This window comes from Syngnathus leptorhynchus, chromosome 5 (assembly GCF_054491065.1).
Source record: "Syngnathus leptorhynchus isolate UIUO chromosome 5, UIUO_Slep, whole genome shotgun sequence".
NCBI classification, from domain to species: Eukaryota; Metazoa; Chordata; class Actinopteri; order Syngnathiformes; family Syngnathidae; genus Syngnathus; species Syngnathus leptorhynchus.
Genome location: NC_141199.1, coordinates 10,751,701 through 10,772,161, shown reverse-complemented (window position 1 = coordinate 10,772,161; position 20,461 = coordinate 10,751,701). Strand labels below are relative to the sequence as shown.

The 20,461-nt window shown below is 40.2% G+C and overlaps 3 protein-coding genes across 3 annotated transcripts in view; 1 reads left to right on the top strand and 2 right to left on the bottom strand.

Annotated features, from left to right (window-relative positions):
- Window positions 1-4,920, top strand: part of LOC147056871 (cytoplasmic phosphatidylinositol transfer protein 1-like) — a 35,543-nt gene extending 30,623 nt beyond the window's left edge. Inside the window, exon 9 of the mRNA XM_085912337.1 lies at window positions 1,264-4,920. Coding sequence (XP_085768463.1) covers window positions 1,264-1,622 — 359 coding nt within the window. The 3' untranslated portion in view covers window positions 1,623-4,920. The remainder of the gene's footprint in view (window positions 1-1,263) is intronic.
- Window positions 4,921-5,585: 665 nt separating this feature from the next.
- On the bottom strand, window positions 5,586-11,139 carry LOC147056870 (von Willebrand factor A domain-containing protein 7-like). Its single transcript, XM_085911604.1, has 16 exons — window positions 10,939-11,139; window positions 9,831-10,035; window positions 9,452-9,537; window positions 9,232-9,325; window positions 8,945-9,073; window positions 8,536-8,722; window positions 8,264-8,442; window positions 7,900-8,012; window positions 7,627-7,743; window positions 7,295-7,495; window positions 7,074-7,209; window positions 6,857-7,009; window positions 6,686-6,778; window positions 6,455-6,564; window positions 6,155-6,319; window positions 5,586-5,906 (listed from the first exon to the last, which is right to left on the bottom strand). Exons 1-16 carry the CDS (start codon window positions 11,137-11,139, stop codon window positions 5,586-5,588), a joined length of 2,490 nt encoding a protein of 829 aa, XP_085767730.1.
- A 1,108-nt stretch (window positions 11,140-12,247) lies between these two features.
- Window positions 12,248-19,701, bottom strand: LOC147056869 (von Willebrand factor A domain-containing protein 7-like). The gene is made up of 18 exons (XM_085912027.1): window positions 19,623-19,701; window positions 19,208-19,427; window positions 18,922-19,129; window positions 18,318-18,403; window positions 18,141-18,234; window positions 17,452-17,580; window positions 16,731-16,917; window positions 16,458-16,627; window positions 16,232-16,344; window positions 15,866-15,982; window positions 15,538-15,714; window positions 15,325-15,460; window positions 15,063-15,215; window positions 14,894-14,986; window positions 14,663-14,772; window positions 14,245-14,409; window positions 13,166-13,489; window positions 12,248-13,044 (listed from the first exon to the last, which is right to left on the bottom strand). The coding sequence occupies exons 2-18, from the start codon at window positions 19,412-19,414 to the stop codon at window positions 12,595-12,597; spliced, it is 2,919 nt and encodes a 972-aa protein (XP_085768153.1). The 5' UTR covers window positions 19,415-19,427; window positions 19,623-19,701; the 3' UTR covers window positions 12,248-12,594.
- Window positions 19,702-20,461: the final 760 nt, after the last annotated feature.

Genomic DNA, 20,461 nt, shown 5'->3' with positions numbered 1-20,461 from the left:
CCAAATAATTGGAATTTTGGAATTATCATACTATAATACTAAAGCCCGATTGCCCACTCTTACTGAGTGACTGAGCGGTCCAAAGTCTTCACATGCACTTGATTATGGGTTCTTCCCTGAATCAGCATAATGTGTCCCACTGGACATTATCTGTATTTTCTCATGCGTTCCAGTACACAAGTGGATGAATTCATAATTATAGTGTACTTGCTCATTCTCAACATTGCCCTCAAGCAATTTATCTCGTATGGAAGGAATTAATGCCATTTGGTGGGAATTATACTTATTGTGGGTGTATTTGTATTGGGTTTGTGTCCCGATACTTTTTCCCCTAGTGTATAAGAATAGGCATCTACTGAAATTTAAACCTCTACTGTGAATTTTCCAGAACTGTTACTGTTTATTATCGTGCATGTACTTTCACCTTACCTGCACTCCAACAAGTTAACCGTGCAACTACCAGGCCTGCAACTCCCTAACTGCATCCATCCTTTTGGAATGACTCTTAACGCTTTAGTCTGCAGTGCTTGTGCAAGCTCCACTCACCTAAAGCCTTGTTTTCCCTTCCGTTGATCTCAACGTATGGATTTCTTTTGGATGGAGAATTGCCGAATCCATCCCAGCTTTCATCTTGGACCTCTGGAGGTTATGCTTTGTCTGCATCTTGAAAATCTTCTGTCTGACTCTTCTACTTGGGATGATTGTCCTTTTACATGCTATTCCTCTCGTTAAGCTTCCTGCTCAACCTATTTGCATTTTCGCCACTTTCATCACCTTCTCCCCTCTACCTGAACCGGAGTGCCTTTTCAGAGGAGTTACCAGATTTGCCCCCTCCCTCCTTCTTCCAGATATGACTTGGGATGACGTCAGGAATTACGAGAGAAAAATGTATGAGAAAACCAACATTAAAGTTTGCCATGAACAGGCAGAGAATTCCACAACAAATCCATCTTCACAGGATGCCATACAGATCCATGAGAAAGCAAGTGTATGTGACTTTTTCATTCTTTTTTTTCCCCTCCAATTTGAACCATTGAGATTTGATGACCTTTGATGACCAATTGTTTTTATTCATACAAAGTTGTTTTCTGCTTGAGAACATCTTCAGAGATCTAGAAAGAGGTGACACAAAATACAATGAGATTATACAAAAACAAAAAGATAGCACTATGCGTTTGTCCTGTACCTCTTTCACTCCTCTTAATAATCATGTAGTTTTCACCAAACACCTCATTGTTGTCATTTAATGTCTCCTCAACCCAGACATGACAATGGATGAGGTGAGAGAATTTGAGCGAACAATCCAGGAGGCCACCAACCAGAAGATTGGGATGTTCCCCCCGTCGATCTCCATCAGCGAGACCCCCCTATCCTCCTGTTCCCTCACCGGCCCCGCCAGCGCCCCCTCCACTCCCCTGTGCACCGATGCACCCGATTCCCTCTCGGTCTCCAAGGACAGGCCCCGCAAAAAGTCAGCTCCAGAAACCCTGACACTTCCCGAGCCGTCTCCGAGCGGTGTGCAGCAGGGATCTGCTACTGGCCCACTTCCTTCTTTGAATCACCTTCAATCTTCAACATCGCCTTCCTCCAGCGCTGATCCTACTGAGATGGGAGAGCAGTAGATGGACCTTTCTGAATGTCTTCCCCATACTTTTGATCTGTTCCCCCAACAGAATCCCAAATATTCACTCTTTCGGCATTCTCAGATATGTTTGCACGACAATGATTTTTTGTGTGTGCGTTTTTTCAAAGGTTTGGACAACAAATCAATTCCCCTTTTACACAGAGATATTATCATAGCCACCCTGAATGGTTTGACCTTCACTTCTGCTTCAGAGCATTCATCTTTATTTTTGTTGCGTGGCGGTCCTTTGAATTTGCCATTTCCCTTGTTTTCCTTAGTTGGTAACAAAAAAAAAAAAGATGCCTTATACTAGCAATGTAGAGCCACCGGTTTCCCTTTGTATTTAGTCACAACACAACACAAAGTGCGAGTTCACATTAGAAAGGCCGCGGTTATGTTCTTAGGGGCCTAGAGTATTTCATAAAGTACACAAAGCATTACAAGATCGGTGTTCATACCTCAGGTCTCCCCTCCTCGACTTACAGATGTCACTGTAGACTTACTCTACTTACTTGTTGCCAAACAGCCACTTTTTATATTACAACACAGCCTATACCTTGTAATGCTGAACCCACGACTGTTTACAATCATAAAATGTTTGCCTATACGTAATAAAGCCATTAAGTACACTGGCAGTTTTGGCACGACAGTTTTATCATACCCCAACTTGTGGTCAGTATGTATGCTTGAATGGCCCATGTGCATACATTGCTGTATAAAACTAACTTTAGAAACTCTAGCTTGACCAAACATAACTAGTGTGTCACTCAATAGACCTCCAAAAAGGCTGAAATGTTAACAAAAGTTACCCCCCCCCCAAAAAAGAAACTGAATATGTCATGTTTGGTTTTATCCATCTGTCAAGACTTCCTGCTTCCTAAAAGACAATTCCACGAAATGCCATATTGGTGACAATAATCTATCTGCACCTTTATTCAGTCTCTGCACTATTTGATGGGCTCCTTGGCACCATTGCCCTAAAACCTTTTCCTATTACATTTTTATTTTATTTATTAAATTCTGTTAACGTACCAGTTTTAAAAATGGGGGCGGGGGGATTCGAGAGGCGCTTTTACACACCATAATATATCTAAGTACACAGTGAAGGGAAGGGTCCCGCGAAGCTCTATCTAAAGATGCGGGCATGTGCATCAAGCTGACTTGAGTATGTGCTTTGTTAGCAGAGCAGACACTTTTGCCTCATAACTGCATCGATGTTGTCTGATGAGTGATTGAGCAGAGAATCATTCTTTATTGCCATGTTACCCAACTAGTCAATATATTATCTCTACCTGGTGAAAATTATGAAAGGTGTCCATTACAAAAAATATGGCGAGTCCTACTTTTCAACAACTCGAGACAATATGAACATCAAACATTATTATAGTACATAGGTAATGGGGAATTTTTCAATTTTACAAAGTACTTGTATATGCAGCATGGGACGTTCCTAAACTTATCTATACGTGAAGGATGTTTGTATATGCAGTTTTCAGACTGAATGCCTTTGATGATGCAATTCGATGAATGCCTCAATGCTATCATTTTATATTAAATACATTTTAAGTGAGACGTGAGCATGAGAGACTACAGGCCTACAAACTACTTCAACTTGGTGCCTCTGCATGCCTCAACTGCATTGTCACATGTAATCTAACAAACCGTAAAGCAGCACCGGGTTTCTGTTCAGAAAGTACATGAGAATTTAGTGGGAAATCATACAAAAAAAAGCACAATAACCTTGAACTGGACTATTTTGTTTGAATGCATCTGCCTTACCAACGGCGCCGGGCATGCTAGGATATTGCCCCAAAAGACTGTTTTGCTGTTGTTCGTGCACTACTTTTAGTATGGAATCCTCCTAGATTCATATGTGCATGGCCTACAGCATTCCGTGGTGTTGTAGCTGAGCTCGGCATCATTAGACAATAGACATGCAGCTATGCCCCAAATGATTCTAACTTGTGAAACTTTTGAACTGAATTTGCACGTGTTGATCTGTCTGGAGATCAAATGACACAAGAAAGTATCTTGTTTTTTTTCCTTTTGAAAGTAATTCACAGAACATTCTAAACAACTATACAATCAAATCATTCCATATGCCTGCATTAAAGGATATGAATTATTTTCATTATTTTCTTTTTACTTCAGCAAGGTCCTACAGTCTTCTTCCACTTTCTTGTGTCTCCTAAAAGATCACAACATATAAATCCGTTTTAGCTCAGTTTGTCCATCATTGTGGGTTTAACTGCATGTGTCAGGGCTAACTTGTTATTCAATTTTTGGTTTTATTCCGCCGTCTATTTAGCTGTTACTTTTGAAATTGACTTCCGGTGTGCGTTTTGCACAGCCCAGTTATATTTGTGAATGGGGCAACGTGTTCTATTGCTCTCCTGGTAGTGATAACATGAGCATCCTCTTGTGGTCTTACTTGGCATAAAATCTTTAATATTCTGTACAGTTCATCATTAATTGTCGTATTTGTCTTATCATCTTTTTGTATGGAGTACACAGACAACTCTGGTATTACAATCTCTCTTGTCAGGGATACATTTAATCTACGATGGGCTGTTACAAAAAAAAAAAAAAAGAACACAATTTCCAACTATGTAATATGGTCTGCTCTGTTTAAAAGAGTAATGTAAATGCTGTTCTCATTGATTAGTATAGGATGTTCCTTGCATTTGAATGTGTTCAGGAATGTTTCACCGTTGTAACTAAAAAGTCTTAAAACAGACAAAAAGGTCTTGTTGCGTGATATGGTTGGCAGCTTCATGAATATGCTTATATCTAAGAAGGAATTGTTGTTTCAAGTTGAATACTTTGTATTGAGTTTTGATTGAGTAATGCTGCTGGTGATAGTGGTGCACTTCATACAATAGTACCTTTGGTTTTCACTGCAGGACACATTTTTGTAGAGTTTGTAAAAAGTTTCTTTTTAGTGAGATGAACCTGCTTTATGACGACTTCCCCCTCCCTCCTCCTATTTTTGTGGTTGTACTTGAAGGATAAAGTCATTCTGAAGGACCAACTTTTTTTTTTCTGCTGCACTTTTCATTTGTGCTTACATTGACAATTGGGGCCTGTCCCAAAAAGTAGAAGATGAATGAACTACTTTGTGTATTCTTGTCTGCTTCTGCTTTGTGCAGTACGCCCTAAACATTTTTCATCTGATAGTTGCTGAGTTCTTCCACTTTGACAATTGTATCTATTGTATTTCATTGGATTCTTTATTGTAAGTATTGTTTTACTAAGCAGAGCAAGACAAATAATAAAAAAAGAAGTTAATTGATGCATCTTTGTTTACAAACTAAAATGTGTCTGTACATACATGATTATTTTATTCTTTTTACCGATTTTCACACTGATTTGTTTGTTGCCAGACGTGGGTAATTTAAAAAGAGCTTTTCCCCATGTAATATATTTATTTGTAATACACTTTACATTTCAAATAAATCTCCATGCTACAGAGATTTAAAACAAAAAATAAAAAAAGTGGTTACAATTGACAACTGTTTAAAAAAACAGTTGGGATGAAAAAAAAAAATAGCGGTTTAAAAGCTCATAAGTATATATTTTTTAATAGATTACATTTTCAGTCCCCTTTGGAACAGCCCCAAACTTTGAGCTCTCAGGGACTCAAAGGAGTGCATTCCGCTTTGTGTTCATTCCAGCATTAAGGTCATTACAGGATGGCCGAGCATCAAAATGTATTGGCTTGTTGTATGTGGCTTGTATGTTTTGCGTCCACTGGTTGTAAAACACATTTATAATAGCTCACGGTATCTTTGTGTCTGAGACTCCATGAGTCACATTCGGCAGCGAATGTGTGCCGTTAAATTTGCTTCACGACAGTGGGACTGATTCATTTGTAGCCAGTTTGATACTAATGAGAATTGATGTCAAGGTTTCAAAAAAAAAAAAAAAAGACAAACACTGTTTATCACACCCTAAATCAACTTTATTGCTTTTCTCTTACCTTATCAGTAACTGAAAACCTAAGTATAACATAGTTGATATCAGTGGCAGCTGCATCTTCCACCTCAATTTTAAGCATCACTTCTGTTCCCGATGCTGCACCGTCAGGAGCAGTGAGGGTCACAATGCCGTTGGCGTTCCCTCCACTATAAGTTTCTAAGGTGACACAGTTGGGTGATGTGGTGTTATATCCGCGGTCATTGGTGGCACGGACCATGAATGACCCAATTCCACTGGCAGTGGTGACATTGAAACGGATGGAGGTGGTCGAGCCTGCTTCTATATTGGTGCCATTGGCTTGAGCCTGGAGAAGAGGAAAAGAGTGCAATTTGGAGTGTTTGTTGGGTTAGGGTTAGTGTGAATGCTATCATCCATCCAAACCAACTAAAGGCCCATACTAAATTGATACCAGGTATTGGTACCAGTCTTATTTTACGGTCTCAGGACCCGTGGAGGCCGTCGATACTTCAAGCACTTTGAATTATGATCATTTTGAAGATCTAATGTGAGGTAAATGCTATTCTTTGGTATATATCTGAAGGAGTTTCTCACAGTCACATAGATGCTTGAAGTTCTAATCTGAGTGGAGGCTTGCCTCAGGAACCATCTTGCAGTTGAGTTTGAGGATAATCTGGTGTCTTCTCCTCTCAGCCGAACAACAAAATTACCCCTTGGAGGTTCAATAAATGTCACCAAGAAGTTGGAACCTCCTAAGGACTGTTGCGAAAGGTTGAGGTAAAAAAAAAAAAAAAATCACATTATACATTATCTATTTACTACTATCTACTTCTCTGTATATAATGCATCGATTAGAGGATTTGGTTGATGAGAATTCCGATGCATCAAACATGCCTGCAATATTCCGTTGACCTCTGTTGGGCTTGAGCTGTCACACAACGTGACCTCTGTGACATGTATATTGTCATTTCCTGTCACTGTGACCAATAGGGTGGCATTTTGACCTGAAATTTTGCACAGGACAGATAAATGCCATTTTTTTGCAATAACCTGAACATAATATAAGAGGGCATAGAGGGATGATGACCGAGGGAAATGAGTATGAGGGTGAAATTCATATCTGACCTGCAAGAGGACGTCCTTCCTTTAGAAAAAGATCTGCATGGAGTCCTTTATTGGCTTCAACAAGGTTGTAGATGAAATTAACTGGGCTTTGACCTGATGTTAGCGTTGACAAAACACATTTATAAGACAATTTACTGTACCTGCCTCTTTAAATTAGACTTGATTACTGACCTGTGACCTTAACTGAGTAGGGGTCATTGGAGTCTACAGAAATTCGCCACAGTCCTGTTTCAGTGTTATTGTTGAGACTCAGTCGCCGTAGGTTACCTGCCATGCTCAAAGAAGCCAGTGGGCCACTTAACTCACTAGAGCTCTGAGATACACCTACAATGAAGGAGTGGCAAGTTCTTCATATAAAAACAACATGGCTGATGTTTACTATAAATACCTGTTGGGCTGATGAGATTAAAATCGAGAGATGAGGTCCCTGTGACGTAGATAGTTTTGTTTGTCAGTGAGCCGTCAACATTAAACATAAAATGAGCAGGCCTTCCTGGATTTCTCATTCCTTGAAAAACTATCACCTAAAAGAGACATTCACATATGTTAGATGTACAGTACACACGCTGTGCTATATTATTCTGGATGTATCCTTTGCTCTTATATTACCGTAGCACTGGCCGAAGACTCCTTTATAACACTTGTGGCCAGAGCAAAATCTGTCCTGCTGACCTTAATGGCCTGACCTCCAGAAGCTTGTGCCAGGTCATGGTAGAGCTGAGCATCTGCTTGGCTCAAAACTCGAGGCAATACATCCCGAAGACTTCTTTTGCGCTTATGGGGTAGGACATCTGTCAGCAGGAATGTCACCTAAAAAAGCAAGAGAAAACACATCAAGTTTATTTGATATAATTTGTTTTTATTAATTTAATGAACATTTTTTAAATCAAACCCGTGACCTTGATGGCACTTTGGGAGCAAGAAGGATGAAAAACACTTACTACAGACTTTGTGATCTCAATGAGGGCAGAAATTGTGTTTTTCAAGTGTGCATCTTTTGCTACAGTATTAGTGAAGACAAATATCTCAGATGAGGGCGGAGCCGCAGTCAGGGCAAGCTTAAGGCAAAAAAAAAAAAAAAAAACATGACAAAAATCTAAATTTTATCTTAATTTTCAAAGTCAAAAGAAATGCACTTTGAGGTTAAAAATACATCATTGCATTTAGTTAATTATGTTCCAAACAGAAATGGACATTAGCGTGAGAGTAAATACCTGCAGTCTAGACAAGCTGAGCTCTGGGTTGTCACCTCCTCCATCGGCAATCAGGGCGTTGATCTTTTCTTTGAACCTGTCTGCATCTGCTGTTGCTATCAGGGGTCCAAAACCTGCCGGAAGCAATTGAATGCCCGTTTATTATCTATTTGCACCACTCTACATTGACTGAAACTGCATTGGCTACAGTTGCTCTCCTTTCCTTTTTACACAACTCAAATTTTAGGTGCGCAAAAAAACACACACAACCAATAAATCTACCAAGTAATAGCTTGTAACGCCAAAATGTGTGAATTGACGCACTTGCAAGTCCAGGGATCACTGTATCTAATCCATGACAACTCTGTGAAATGTGTGTGTGCGCCCTGCATCCCTGGATCATTGAAAGAAACCAATGTGTAGGCTGGTGGCTCCTGCAGAGTTCCTCTCCTGCTGTCGATAATATTAAAAGCAAGTGTCTTAGCTTGGGCTAAGCCGTCTCTCGTATTCCCTGTTGTGTCGATAACAAAACTCAGCACGGAGGACTGGGAGAGACCCATAAGCCTGCAGGAATGCAAAGAAGACAACCCATGGAACTTGTCTCCATCCTGATCAGTGTCAGCTTGGACCCAACAATTCTTTTCTAAAGTCCCTTACCGAAGGAAGTTCTCGTCTCCTACAGCTAGTCTGATGTCCTCCAGAAGATCCATAGTAGCAGTCACAGCCAAATTGGCTGCTTGACTGTGACGTGAGCCATGACTGGATCCAATGCCATCCTTATTAATGCCTCCCATTGGCCCCTGCTTGCTCGTCAGGTCTAAAAAACCCCCATGGCTGCATTTGCCTTGGAGCACAAAGTCAAGTTAACCCCAGATGTTATAACATTTGAGTCCCACGCCCGATGCCAGCGATAGTGGTTCGTCTGACACAAAATAGACAAAGGTACTCGGGACAAAATATCAAAATGGTTCATCTTTCATGACATTACTAGTGTCAGTCCAACCCAATCCAATTTTAGCCCCTTCAAAGTTCAGATGAAACATTGTCAAAAGACACTATGAGTTACCTTGAGGCTTTTTCGAGGAGAAGACATTGAAGTAGCCAGAGGTGAGTAGCCTTTTTTTCAGCACATTAGGCAAAAGGTTGTTGTCACAATTCTCTCCTGCACAGTTTCTGCACGTGGGCTCATTTGGGCCTGCACTCAATGTATGACAATGATCAGCATAATCACATCTTAGACATTCCCTATTAAGTTTCTAAAACTAATTTGGGGAAACTTGTACCTAACATGCATTCCAAGTAAAATCTTGTTGTGAATCAAATGCCATGTTGTGAATAAATCTGGCAACCTACCTGCCAGATTCTCAAACAGTTGGTCAGGTTTGATTAGAGCATTGTAAGGATCCGTGTTCCCCAGTTCCACCCAGTTGCTGTGGCTATAGAAGTCCTAGGAATAAACAATATCACAATTTACAAAGGCCATACAATACTTATTAGTTTCATTTCATCTTCAAAATGTCATCACGATGTATATTTAACCAATGTCAATAACATCAATCATCTTTGAAATCACCTGCAGAGTGTGACATAGTTGTCCAAGTGTTTTGCGGCCTGCGATAAAATGTGCCTGTTTGACGCTAGCCTTCACAGCAGACATACCTAATCAAAACAATTCAACCGGAAGACAATTAGTAGTGGAAATAAAAATATGTATCTGACTAAATAACATGGGACAAACCCAATGAAATAAAAGTTTTTAAGGGGCTATACAAATAAACTTGACTTGACTTGATCAACAGAACTGACGATGTATCTTGTTGTCAGGCAGAGTTCAATAAGATCCTAGTATTTCCCCCATAAGCCCGTAAAAAAAAATGATATCATATACAGTATACAGTACACAAAAAGACATCCAACACTGTGAACTGAAGAGACAACAAGGAGTCCTGTACCTTGTGTGATCAAGTCTCGTCCTTTCTGGAAGGCCTCGTTATCAAAATGATGCTCGCCACTGAGTGCATACGCTAAATCCACATTTGCATTGTTCAAGTAAATCGATGCAATGGAAGCAGAAAAAAAGATACTTGACAGGATTGAGGAGTTGGTTGAGGAGGAGCATTCCTTGTGCACTCGTTCCGCTGTTAGACTGTCATCAATCTGAAGGGAAAGGAATTGATGGTTAGAATTGCATTTGGGAGTTTTGGTGACTCAAAACTGAGGTTGAGTTACAGCAGGGGACAATTTTATTTCACCCATCTACATATGATGCACAATGCAGCAAATTCTGCCAAATTCCCACCCATGCTGAATGAGACTTGTACCAACACAACAATCAAGATGCAGCAATTTTGACCTGAAGTGGTGAACCAGAGAATCCAGCCCTGAATTCAATGTACACGATTTAAGTTGTACTTTAATCTACTCTGCAACATTCTGGGTTGTTTGTTTGTTTGTTTGTTTGTTTGTGTGTTTGGGACTTTCATCGAGGAGAAAGTGATGCAGTAAACTATGAACATGACGTGACGTGAAGAGCATTGTCTGAGTCATATAAAATATAAAGTTATAAAAAATATAAAATAAATAAGAATCTAAAAAATATAGAATAAACAATTAAAAAGACAGAAAATATCTATAAAAAATATCCCCTAAAATTACCCAACAGAAGGCTGGCAGAAGAAGACTGGCATAAACAAAGTAATAACAAAGAACTGCCCACTGTTGTAGTGCGCCAAACAAAGAGTCATGGGAGAAACCCTTCTGATGACGTTTCCTTTAACCCAATTTTAAATACTGAAAGACAGCAACCCTGTGACAAATTAACGGACCATAGCAAATGACAACATCAAGGATCCAAAACTCAGCCAGAACAGAGCAGCCCCATGATGTAATGCACCAACATGATGTAATGCACCAACGACACTAATAATACTCCAAATATTGTTATAAATTGCGCTTCTTCATACCTTGCATTGTGCAGGAGTGTGGATCACCTCCCAAACAATGAGAAACATAAAGTAGACAAACACATCATTGAAAAAACGTCCAAGCCTAAATTCTTACAGTCAGACTGAATTCCCGTCCCGCTGCTGCAGCAATGTCTCGACAGACCTCGGCTGTCTTTCGGAGCACTGCCCTTATGGTGATTTCACGGTGCGAGGTGGACTTCCCGTTAAGTATAGAGAGTGGTTGGAAGCTTTGAGTTAGAACTATGAGCATGATGACCATGGCCAGCAGCCGCAGAAGGGACAACTTGGTGCTCATGATGATGGATGAGAAGAAACTGAAATCACAAAGGAACCTGTCTTTTTCTCAAATCACTACAACAGATTAAACCAGGCAAGAGGAAACAATTGGAATTGGAATTATTTTTGTGAAACACTGCATGCTGCCTTTTAAGTATGAAATGTGTGATCCCAAGCAAAAATCAGAATTTATGAAATAACCTTGCTTTAAGTACCCAAACTAAATACAAAGAGTCTCACCTTTTTATGTCTCACTTGTCCATTAGTTCAGTCAGAACTTGGAACGCTTCAGTCGCTGTATGAGTACATTCCAGGTAGGTAGATAGTGCGCTGTGTTTTCTTTGCTATCTCACTTTGTATGCATGCTTGTGAGCCTTTGCGCACATTTGATTGGGTATGCCCAGAAATGGTGGAGAACAATAACAATCTTAATAATGAGTGGGGGATTTTTTTTTTCTTATAAAAACAAAGACATGCTGACTGGACACTGATGAGAGGACAGTGCCGTATTTCGCCTATTCTAAAGAAATGTCTTCCTCGCTCATGATCTGTGGTTTTGTTGATTTGGCTTTGATGAGGTTTAGTTCTTGTTTCCTGTGAGATCTTTCTGTCTATGTTTGTTGGTTATATCATTGTTTTCACCAGCCCGGTCCCTTGTATCTTCCAATCAGATCCCTTTGCAACTTGTGTCTTGTCTAGATGTTTCTTGTTGTCTCATCAATTGCTTGTATTATGTTTCCTGGTTTTGTTCTGTCTTTGTGGGTTCATTGTTTGCTGGTCAAGTCAAGTCAAGTCATTTTTGCACTGCTCTGGTTTGCTCTGGTACATTGATGTAATATATACAAGCAAATCAGTTTGCTTTTGCATCAATTATGTAACCCTTGTCCATGACAATGAACATGTCATTGGGCTATTTCATAGTGTGTACTGCGGTTCCTTTTTTTTTTGGTACTTTATTGTTCCCCTTTTCTTATAGTTTTGTGGAAATTGGTTTTGTTGTCTTTCACTATATGTGCACTTTGTAAATACAGTTTTCCACACTGCATCCGAGAGTGACTTTGGCTAACCAAGTGACAAGTATGAATGGTACTAGGACATAATTCAAACCACATCAGTACAGCCCCAAAATGATTTTTATTTTCTCCATGTTTAATTAACTGTTGCCACGCTATTAAACATACTGTTAATTAAGCATTATCATCACGTTATTTTTCTGTTGTGTACCAAATGTGGTTAGATGAGAGAGCACTGCTGTAACCCCATAATAATGATTTGACTGAATCATACAAAAATTCCATAATACTCTTAAAATATCCCTGACCACATACAATAAACATAATGTTTAGAATGAGTATATAAACCTTAGAAAAATCACAATTCTCATCCAAGCGCCTATATTTAGATTTGATGACATGATATATAATCACAGTCTCTCAATAATGTGCTGCAATCAATAGAATTCAATGCATCTCTTTCATTTCCAAAGTGGGAGTGCCACAATTGTTGTCCAGACCCAAAGTGTTGTGCTCAAGGTGCGCCCTCTGTTGGGCGTGGTGGTCACAATAATTGTAGTCCCATTAATAGTTGTAGTCATAGGAGCAACTGTGGTGGACTGTCTCACCTGGCCCACACAAACTCCAACATTTCCTACATTGTCCACAACAGACAGCTCAACTCTGTCTGCACAGCAGGAGGCCTGGTAAGAGATCACGGTGATGTTCTCGCCCCCTGGCCTGACCACTTGGGTTGTGTTGAGGGTGCCGTTCCCTTCACTGATGGTGATCCTATCAATACCCGTTCCATTTACACCGTCGGTCACGTTGGCCACAAACTCCCACTGGGAGGAGTCACAGAGCGATGAGGAAGAGGAACAGTTGGGGGATGTACTGACCTCTTGGCACACTGGACTGCTAACATCAGTCACCTGAAGGCAGATAGTGAAGTGGCAGTATGATAAAATGTAAGTCTGATGTAATCCATCTATCTTCTACCGCTTATCCGGGGTCTGATATAATGATGAAAAACCTTTAGTGCTTTTCTCTTACCGCAGCAGCAACTGAAAATCTAAGGACAACATAGTTTATATCACTCGAAGCTTCGTCCTCCGCCTCAATCGTAAGCGTTACATCATTCCCCGATGCCACACTGTCGGGAACGGTCAAGGTCACGGTGCCATTTGCTTTCCCGCCGCTGTCTGTTTCTATGGTGACAGAACTGGGCGATGTGGAGGTAAAGCTGCGGTCATTGGTAGCACGCACGGCAAATGTCCCAGTTGCGTTCTCGTTAACGACTCCACCAGTTGTTTTGGTGACATTGAAAGGAATGGACACTGTCGAGCCTGGTTCTATGCTGGTGATGTTGGCTTGAGCCTAAAAAAGGAGAACAGCCATTTGAAGTGCATGTTCACAGTTTTGAATCACTTAAATTGCAATTAGTCAATTATTCTGATCAAACCCAACTGTCTGATTTACCAGTTTGAGTGGATCAAAGTTGGATTATTGTTTTCTTACAGCTGCATCAAAGCAAGTTCATAAGGTACTGTCACGACTCGTCCCTGGTTGTTTTATTATGTGTAGGTTGTCATGGTTTCTGTCCGGGTCTGTGTACTCACCCCTCCCTTCCTGTGTCTACTCATAATCTATGTACTAATCACAGTCACCTGCCTCTCATTAACTGTCTCGTATTTAAGTCCTGTGTCCGTGTCCCTCCCTGTTGGATCGTTCTTGTTTCTTGTCTCCTGTCTCCTGTCTTTGTCAGTTCTGTTTCTGTTAGCCAGTCTGTCGGTCAGTCCCGTTATTGTTTTGTTAGGTTATGTCAGTTTGTCTGTTGTCTGTTCCCCTTCATTCTCCCTTCCAACTCCTTTTTCCCTTCATTAAACCCTGGTCCAAGCAGCATTTGATCGCCCTGCTCCATTCTGATCCTGACAGGTACTGATTCCATTTCTCCTTGACAGTCTTGGACCAGATGATTTGTTCCTTGTCTAGAATACACTAAGGGCAAAAACAAACTGCAGGATTGATAAAGCAACTTCTGTACATCTGAAAAACAGATGCTGTTATTAAAATTATCATCCTTGAGGGCAAATGTCTTCCTTTGATAGAGAACTGAGGGTGTTTGAGCTCACCGTTACAGAAATGCTGGAAGTCCGAAGCTGAGTGGGGGCCTGCCTCAAGAACCTGGATGGAGTTGCCCTTGTTGATGAGTTGCTTTCTTCTCCTTCCAACCGAACCACAAAATCACCAGCTGGAATCTCATTAAATGTCACTAGGAAGTTTGACCGTCCTAATGACTGTAGCAAAAAGGACAAGGCTAATGTTATAAAAGCAGAGTAAATACCTGAAGTAGTAATTATTGAAGCCTGTATCAAACAAAGTACTGAAGTTGGTGACTTATGTTTTGGTATACTATGCTGTTATATTAAACAAACCAAACAAATTTTGCGGGTAATATCAAGTATTTAGCTTTGAAATTATAGCAACGGCATGTTCACTTTGTTATTAATGAATTCAGTTATCTGCGTTTAAGTATGTTATCCAACATGCCTCTGAGGTCCCGGTGACTTCCGTTGGCCCTGAGCTGTCATACAAGGTAACCTCTGGAATCATTACACTGTCACTTCCTGTCACTGTGACCAAGAGGGTGGCATTACCACCTGAAAGTTTACACAAGAAAGACATTCAGTCATTTATACAATTTTACATGAGCAAAATAAAGACATAACTGGGGACATGGATAAAGCATGTGGAGGTCAAAAAGTATGATATGATCTTCACCTGTAATAGGACGCCCCTCCTTTAGAAAGAAATCTCCATGGATTACTTCACGGGCTTCCACAAGATTGTAGATGAAGTTCATTGAACTTTGTCCTAGTGTCAAGAATGGCCAAAATTGACAATGGTCAAAACATCAATTTACCTGCCTCTTTAAGTTAAATTAACTGACCTGTGACCTTAACTGAGTAGGGGTCATTAGAGTCTACATTGATTTTCCACACTCCTGATTCACTGCCATTGTTCAGGGCCAGTCGCCGTAGGTTACCAGCCAAGCTCAAAGATGCTAAAGGACCACTAGAATCACTGGAGTTCTGAGAAACACCTGCAAGGGTAGGAACAGAATAATAAAAAACAAATATATATATGCATAAAGTGTGTTTTTGGCAAGTATTTAGTAGAAAGAAAAATATGGACTAGGCAAACTAAAATACCTGTGGGGCTGGTCAGATAGAAGAAGAGAGAAGGAGTTCCTGTGATGTAAATAGTAATGTTTTGTAGCAAGCTATCAACAGTAAATGTAAAATTATCAGGCTTTCCAGGCTTAATCACAATTTGAAAGACCGTAACCTGAAAAAGACAGTGTAGAGAATTTTTAAAAATCTTGCACAGTTTTCCCTCGCTTCCCTCCTTTGATTTTCACTGACCAAGGCACTCGATGAGGAATCCCTTATGACACTTGTAGCTAGACCAAGGTCTGCCTTGCTGACCTCAATGGCCTGACCTCCAGAGGCCCGGGCAATATTACGGTACAGTTCGGCATCAGCTTGATTCAGTGTTCTTTTGCGTCGACTGGACAAGACATCCGTCAACATGAAAGTAACCTGGAAATTCAAGAGCGCACAAACCATACGGAAAAAAAAAAACCATTTGGTTGGTTCATATAGTGATGATAATTTGACGGGCACTAATTTGGCCCTAATATAACTCAAACCTTGCAATGTTTTGACATTTTAAGATGTAAAATGGACTCACTTCAGACTTTGTGCTTTCTATAAGAGCAATGATGGTGCTTTCCAGAAAAGCATCTTTTGCTGGAGCATCAGTGAAGACAAATATCTCAGACGAGGATGGAGCAGCAGTAAGGGCAAGCTGTCAAACGAAAACAGAATAGTCAAAATGTAGCCAATGACCTGAATAAAAAGTAAATTTGCAGAGTTTAATTCTGAATCATCTGTTGCACTAATAGTACTTGGTTATCTGTGTGACTTAACACCATTCTGTTCTCTTAAATTTCCCAAAACAGACACAAAGTCAATTAGTTTAATCCAGATTTAGTAAATTAGTATCTAAATTGGAAATTGTATCTTCTGAGAAAGGGTTCACTGCGCTTCTAAACACCTGCAGTCCAGACAAGCACAACTCTGGAATGTCTCCACCGCCACTGGCTGTCAGCCCATTGATGCTTTCTTTGAATTTGTCTGCATCGGTCGTCAACAGCAAAGGTCCAAATCCTGCAAATGATAAAATAATATCATATTATTCGTTACAGTAGGGTGTGTTCTCTACAACAAGTATAGGAGAGTTGAAAGCATGAATACACTTGGTATGAGTGCTTGCTTCCTACCTGGATCATTGAACGGAACCAATATATAGGCCGAAGGCTCCTCTTGGGTTCCCCTCTTACTGTCAATGATGTCAAAGGAAATTCTTTTAGCTTCCGCTATGTCATCGCTCATGCTGCCTGTCGTGTCGATGACAAAACACAGTGCAGAGGACTGGGAGAGGCCCATCAGTCTGCAAGAATTTGAAAGACAAACCATATTGACTGCATGTCTTCTTCACCTTGACCAGTTGCACCTCGGGATTAAGAATGCTCCAAGATGTTCATTTTATTTACCGTGTGAAGTTCTTGTCTCCTACAGCTGTTCTGATGTCCTCCAGAAGCTCCATAGTGGCATTCAAGGCCAAATTTGCTGCTTCTTGGTGAAGTGAACCATGGCTGGACTCAGTTGTGTCTTTATTGATGCCCCCAATTGGGTCACGTTTACTTGTTTGGTCAAAAGAACCTCCATGGCTGCATTTACCTTGGAGCACAAAGGAATACAATGGATTGTGTACCACCCCAGAATGTATCATTCATTTGGATGATCATCATAGCTTGTCACGGCAAACAGCCAACCGTTCCAGGGTGTTCCGATTCACATTCTAGGAGGATATGCTCGATGGTCTGGGCACCCTCTCCATCACGTTATCAGTGGGCCGAGGGTTTATCCTTTTACCACCCACAAGATCGCAACCGGTGGGACTGTCCTGGCGTGCAATGTTAGGATTGGTCTCCATACAGATTATCAGGGTTACGATATGATTGCATTGACTCGAAAGGAATACGTCGACTGTGATCTGATATACATTTTTGGAGGTTTTATTTTAGTGGCGCTGTTTTGGATTCATTCAAACACATTTCAATTGGCTCAGTTTCATCTGTATCTGTTTTTTTTTTTGTGCCCAAGAACTCCCATCATGTGTTGTGTTAGGATGCAAAGTGATCCAATAAGTCTAATTGATCTTTCAAATCTGCAAATCATTCGTACAACAAATATACAATTTCTCGCAGTTACCATCTGGCTTGTCTGGCGATATGAGGCTGAAGTATCCTGAAGTAAGAAGTCCTTGGTTCAGTACGTCAGGCAAAATGTTGTCATCACAATTGTCTCCTGTGCAGTTTCTACATGTTGAAATATTTATTCCTACAAGAAAATTGGGTCAGGAAAAATTGGATCGTGATTCAATACCCAATGTTTAAAAGACAAGCTTTTTGGAAGCCTATTTATTATTGTATTGGGCTAATCAAGCATATGTAGTACGCAAGATATGTGAAGCATTGGTTACAAAACGGACCAGTTTATCTTTCTATCGCCAATAAACAAAATGGATGGCGGGGTAATTAAAAACTTTGAAAACAAATATTTTATCATCCACTGTTGATCTTGTTTCAATAAATGTCCAAATTACAATATATACCCATCTTCTATTTTGGGTTCATTTGTTTTATTTATATTTTATATTTGTACCCAACTCCAGAGGGGTGGTGCCACACCAGTCAACCTTACCCCATATAACTGGCCCCAAGTATGCTACAAGAGCCTCATTGTATCAGGACCGGTTTTAAAAACAAACCATCCTAGGGTAGTCGTATGACATGATAAGGTGTTCCTTTTGTTGTGTTTTACTGAAGCTATACACCCCATCGAAACAGAGCAGCAGTTGCTATGGAAAGCATTCCTTATAAATATGAACAACATCCTACCGGCCACATTCACAATAGTTTGGTCAGGTTTGATCAGGGCATTGTAAGGAAATGTATTCCCTAACTCCACCCAGTTACTGTGGCTGTAGAAGTCCTGCAAACATACAACATCATAACTGATCCTCATTATATGCGGCATCACTTACATCACGCCTCCAGAACTATCCTTTAACTCACCTGTAGTGTGTGACATACACGACCGAGAGTCCAGCGCGCAGCGTTGAAGTTCTCCAGTTTTACACTGGCCTTTACAGCAGACATACCTGCACATGCGATACAACAACAAAAATGAAGCACAACATAGCCACAATCCCCTTACGCTACTTTACGTTCACCACTGTTATCGCTTCTATCTACTGTCATTGTCTAAGTGCACCAACCAGTACCAATGATGTTCTTCTAGCATACTGTAATTTTCCCTTGTGGGACAAATAAAAACAGATTTCATCTTCGTTGGTGAAGCGAAGTAAGACAAATGATGTTTCCTTTCTTGAACATGGTCTTCATATTTTGGTTGGTGCACTTCACAAACCAGTACCATTGACGTTGGAACTTCCCCGTGTGGGACAAATAAATATTTTATCTCATCTTATTACGCAGTTGAAGCAATGCGATATAAATGTTTTTCTTTTCTGAACATGCTCTAAATATTTTGGTTGGTGCGGTTCACCGACCAGGACCAATGATGTATCTCATTTCATCTCAGCAGGTGAAGCAATATAACAGGGGAAAAAAAAAAACGCATAGAAGGATCACCAACTCAACAAATGGTTTTGTGTACCTTGTGTGATTAGGTCTCTCCCTTTTTGGAACGTCTCACCATCAAAATGGTGCTCATCACTCAGCGCAGATACTAAATCCACGTTGGCATTGCTGAAGTATATATTGGCAATGGAAATATGGAACAAGACACTGGACAGAAGTGAGGTGGAATTGTCTGAAAATGAACATGCCTCCTGTACTTGCTCAACTGAGAGAGTGTCATCAATCTGAAAATACCAAAAAAAAGTCAAAAGCTATTTGGGAAACGATTATGTGAGACTAAATAAGTGTGTCGCTTATTTTACAGTTAAAACAAAGTCCCTTCCAGCCGCCACAGCCATGTCTTTACAGACTTCAGCAGTCTTTCGAAGAACTGCCCTTTGGGTAATGTCGCGGTGAGTGCTTGAATTTCCATCAGACACAAAGAGTGGTTGGAAGCTTTGCGTTAGGCCTGTGAGGGTGAGGACCACAGACACCGGCAGCAAGACTTTCCACTTGTTGCTCATCATCATGATGTGGAGTAACCTAAATCACAATGGAAATTCTCTATAAAGCCCATCTTCTTTTCAGGTTGTTGTAAAACCATCACTCTTCATTTATAATTGAATCCACAATCAGTTGCAAGAGCATTGAGTTGGAGTAACCAAGTAATAGAAATAATTTAGAATCATGACTTACACAAGCAAGAAAAAAAAAAGATGTTAAATTTGACAAACTCACCTTATATGTTCTTCTAGTTGACAAAATTATTATTCACAACTTCAGGCTGCTTTAGTTTCCCGATACATTCCAGTTCCCGGGATCAACACAGGTAAATTGTTTAATGTGGGTCCTTTTTGATCTGAAAGCTGCCGAACTGTGTGTGTGTTTGAATGGGAGCGCTGTTGTGTTTGAGTGCCTCCTTTTCTTGTAGGCTGCTTGAATGAATTGAGATAAAGAACTAGCCCACACCCTCTCGTGTTTTGTTATCACTGATAGATTTGAGCAAATGTCCCAAGTCGATGCTTTTAGCTTTTGATTTTTAGTGCAGATCTATCTACTGTTGAATTTGTAGACGCATAAGGAGTTTTCAAATTTAAAAAGAATGTTTTAATCTGTGACAAACCAAACACAAGAAAATAGAAAATCATAGATTTACAAATTTTGTTTGAATGATGTGTGAGTTGCTGTAATAGTCTCAACACAGACCACCACCAAATATGGCAGTTCTGTAATAAGATATAATAAGCACAATGAACAAGTGTATTGGGTGGGGAGATATGAATTACTGAAGCTGGTCCAGCAACATCTTTAGTGACTAAGCAACAGTCAAATGGTATGTAGTCCAGTTGTTAAAATGCTGAACCAACATAGTCAACAAATTAAACACATCTCCTTTGAGGCCTTTGTGGCAAATACATACATTTGCCTCCTCACCCCTATTTTGAAAACAGGACTAAATCTTAAAGTATTGTTTAACATTCCTTGAATGCCCAGATACGAACATCACATCAATACAATTTATTTCGATAGGAAGGCTGTTAGAACAGCTTTTGTAAAACCATTTCACATCGTATTTT

Bases quoted from the DNA above. Each gene is read 5' to 3' on its own strand.
- LOC147056870 (XM_085911604.1), bottom strand. From the start codon at position 11,139: ATGAGCACCAAGTTGTCCCTTCTGCGGCTGCTGGCCATGGTCATCATG. The intron at 9,538-9,830 runs GTACAGGACTCC...TGTTTTGATTAG, and splicing joins ACGAGACTTGATCACACAAG to GTATGTCTGCTGTGAAGGCT. The intron at 8,443-8,535 runs GTAAGGGACTTT...GCATTCCTGCAG, and splicing joins GGAGACGAGAACTTCCTTCG to GCTTATGGGTCTCTCCCAGT.
- LOC147056869 (XM_085912027.1), bottom strand. From the start codon at position 19,414: ATGATGATGAGCAACAAGTGGAAAGTCTTGCTGCCGGTGTCTGTGGTC. The intron at 18,235-18,317 runs GTGAGTTAAAGG...GTATGTTTGCAG, and splicing joins GTGTATGTCACACACTACAG to GACTTCTACAGCCACAGTAA. The intron at 17,581-18,140 runs GTAGGATGTTGT...ATTTTCTTGTAG, and splicing joins AACTATTGTGAATGTGGCCG to GAATAAATATTTCAACATGT.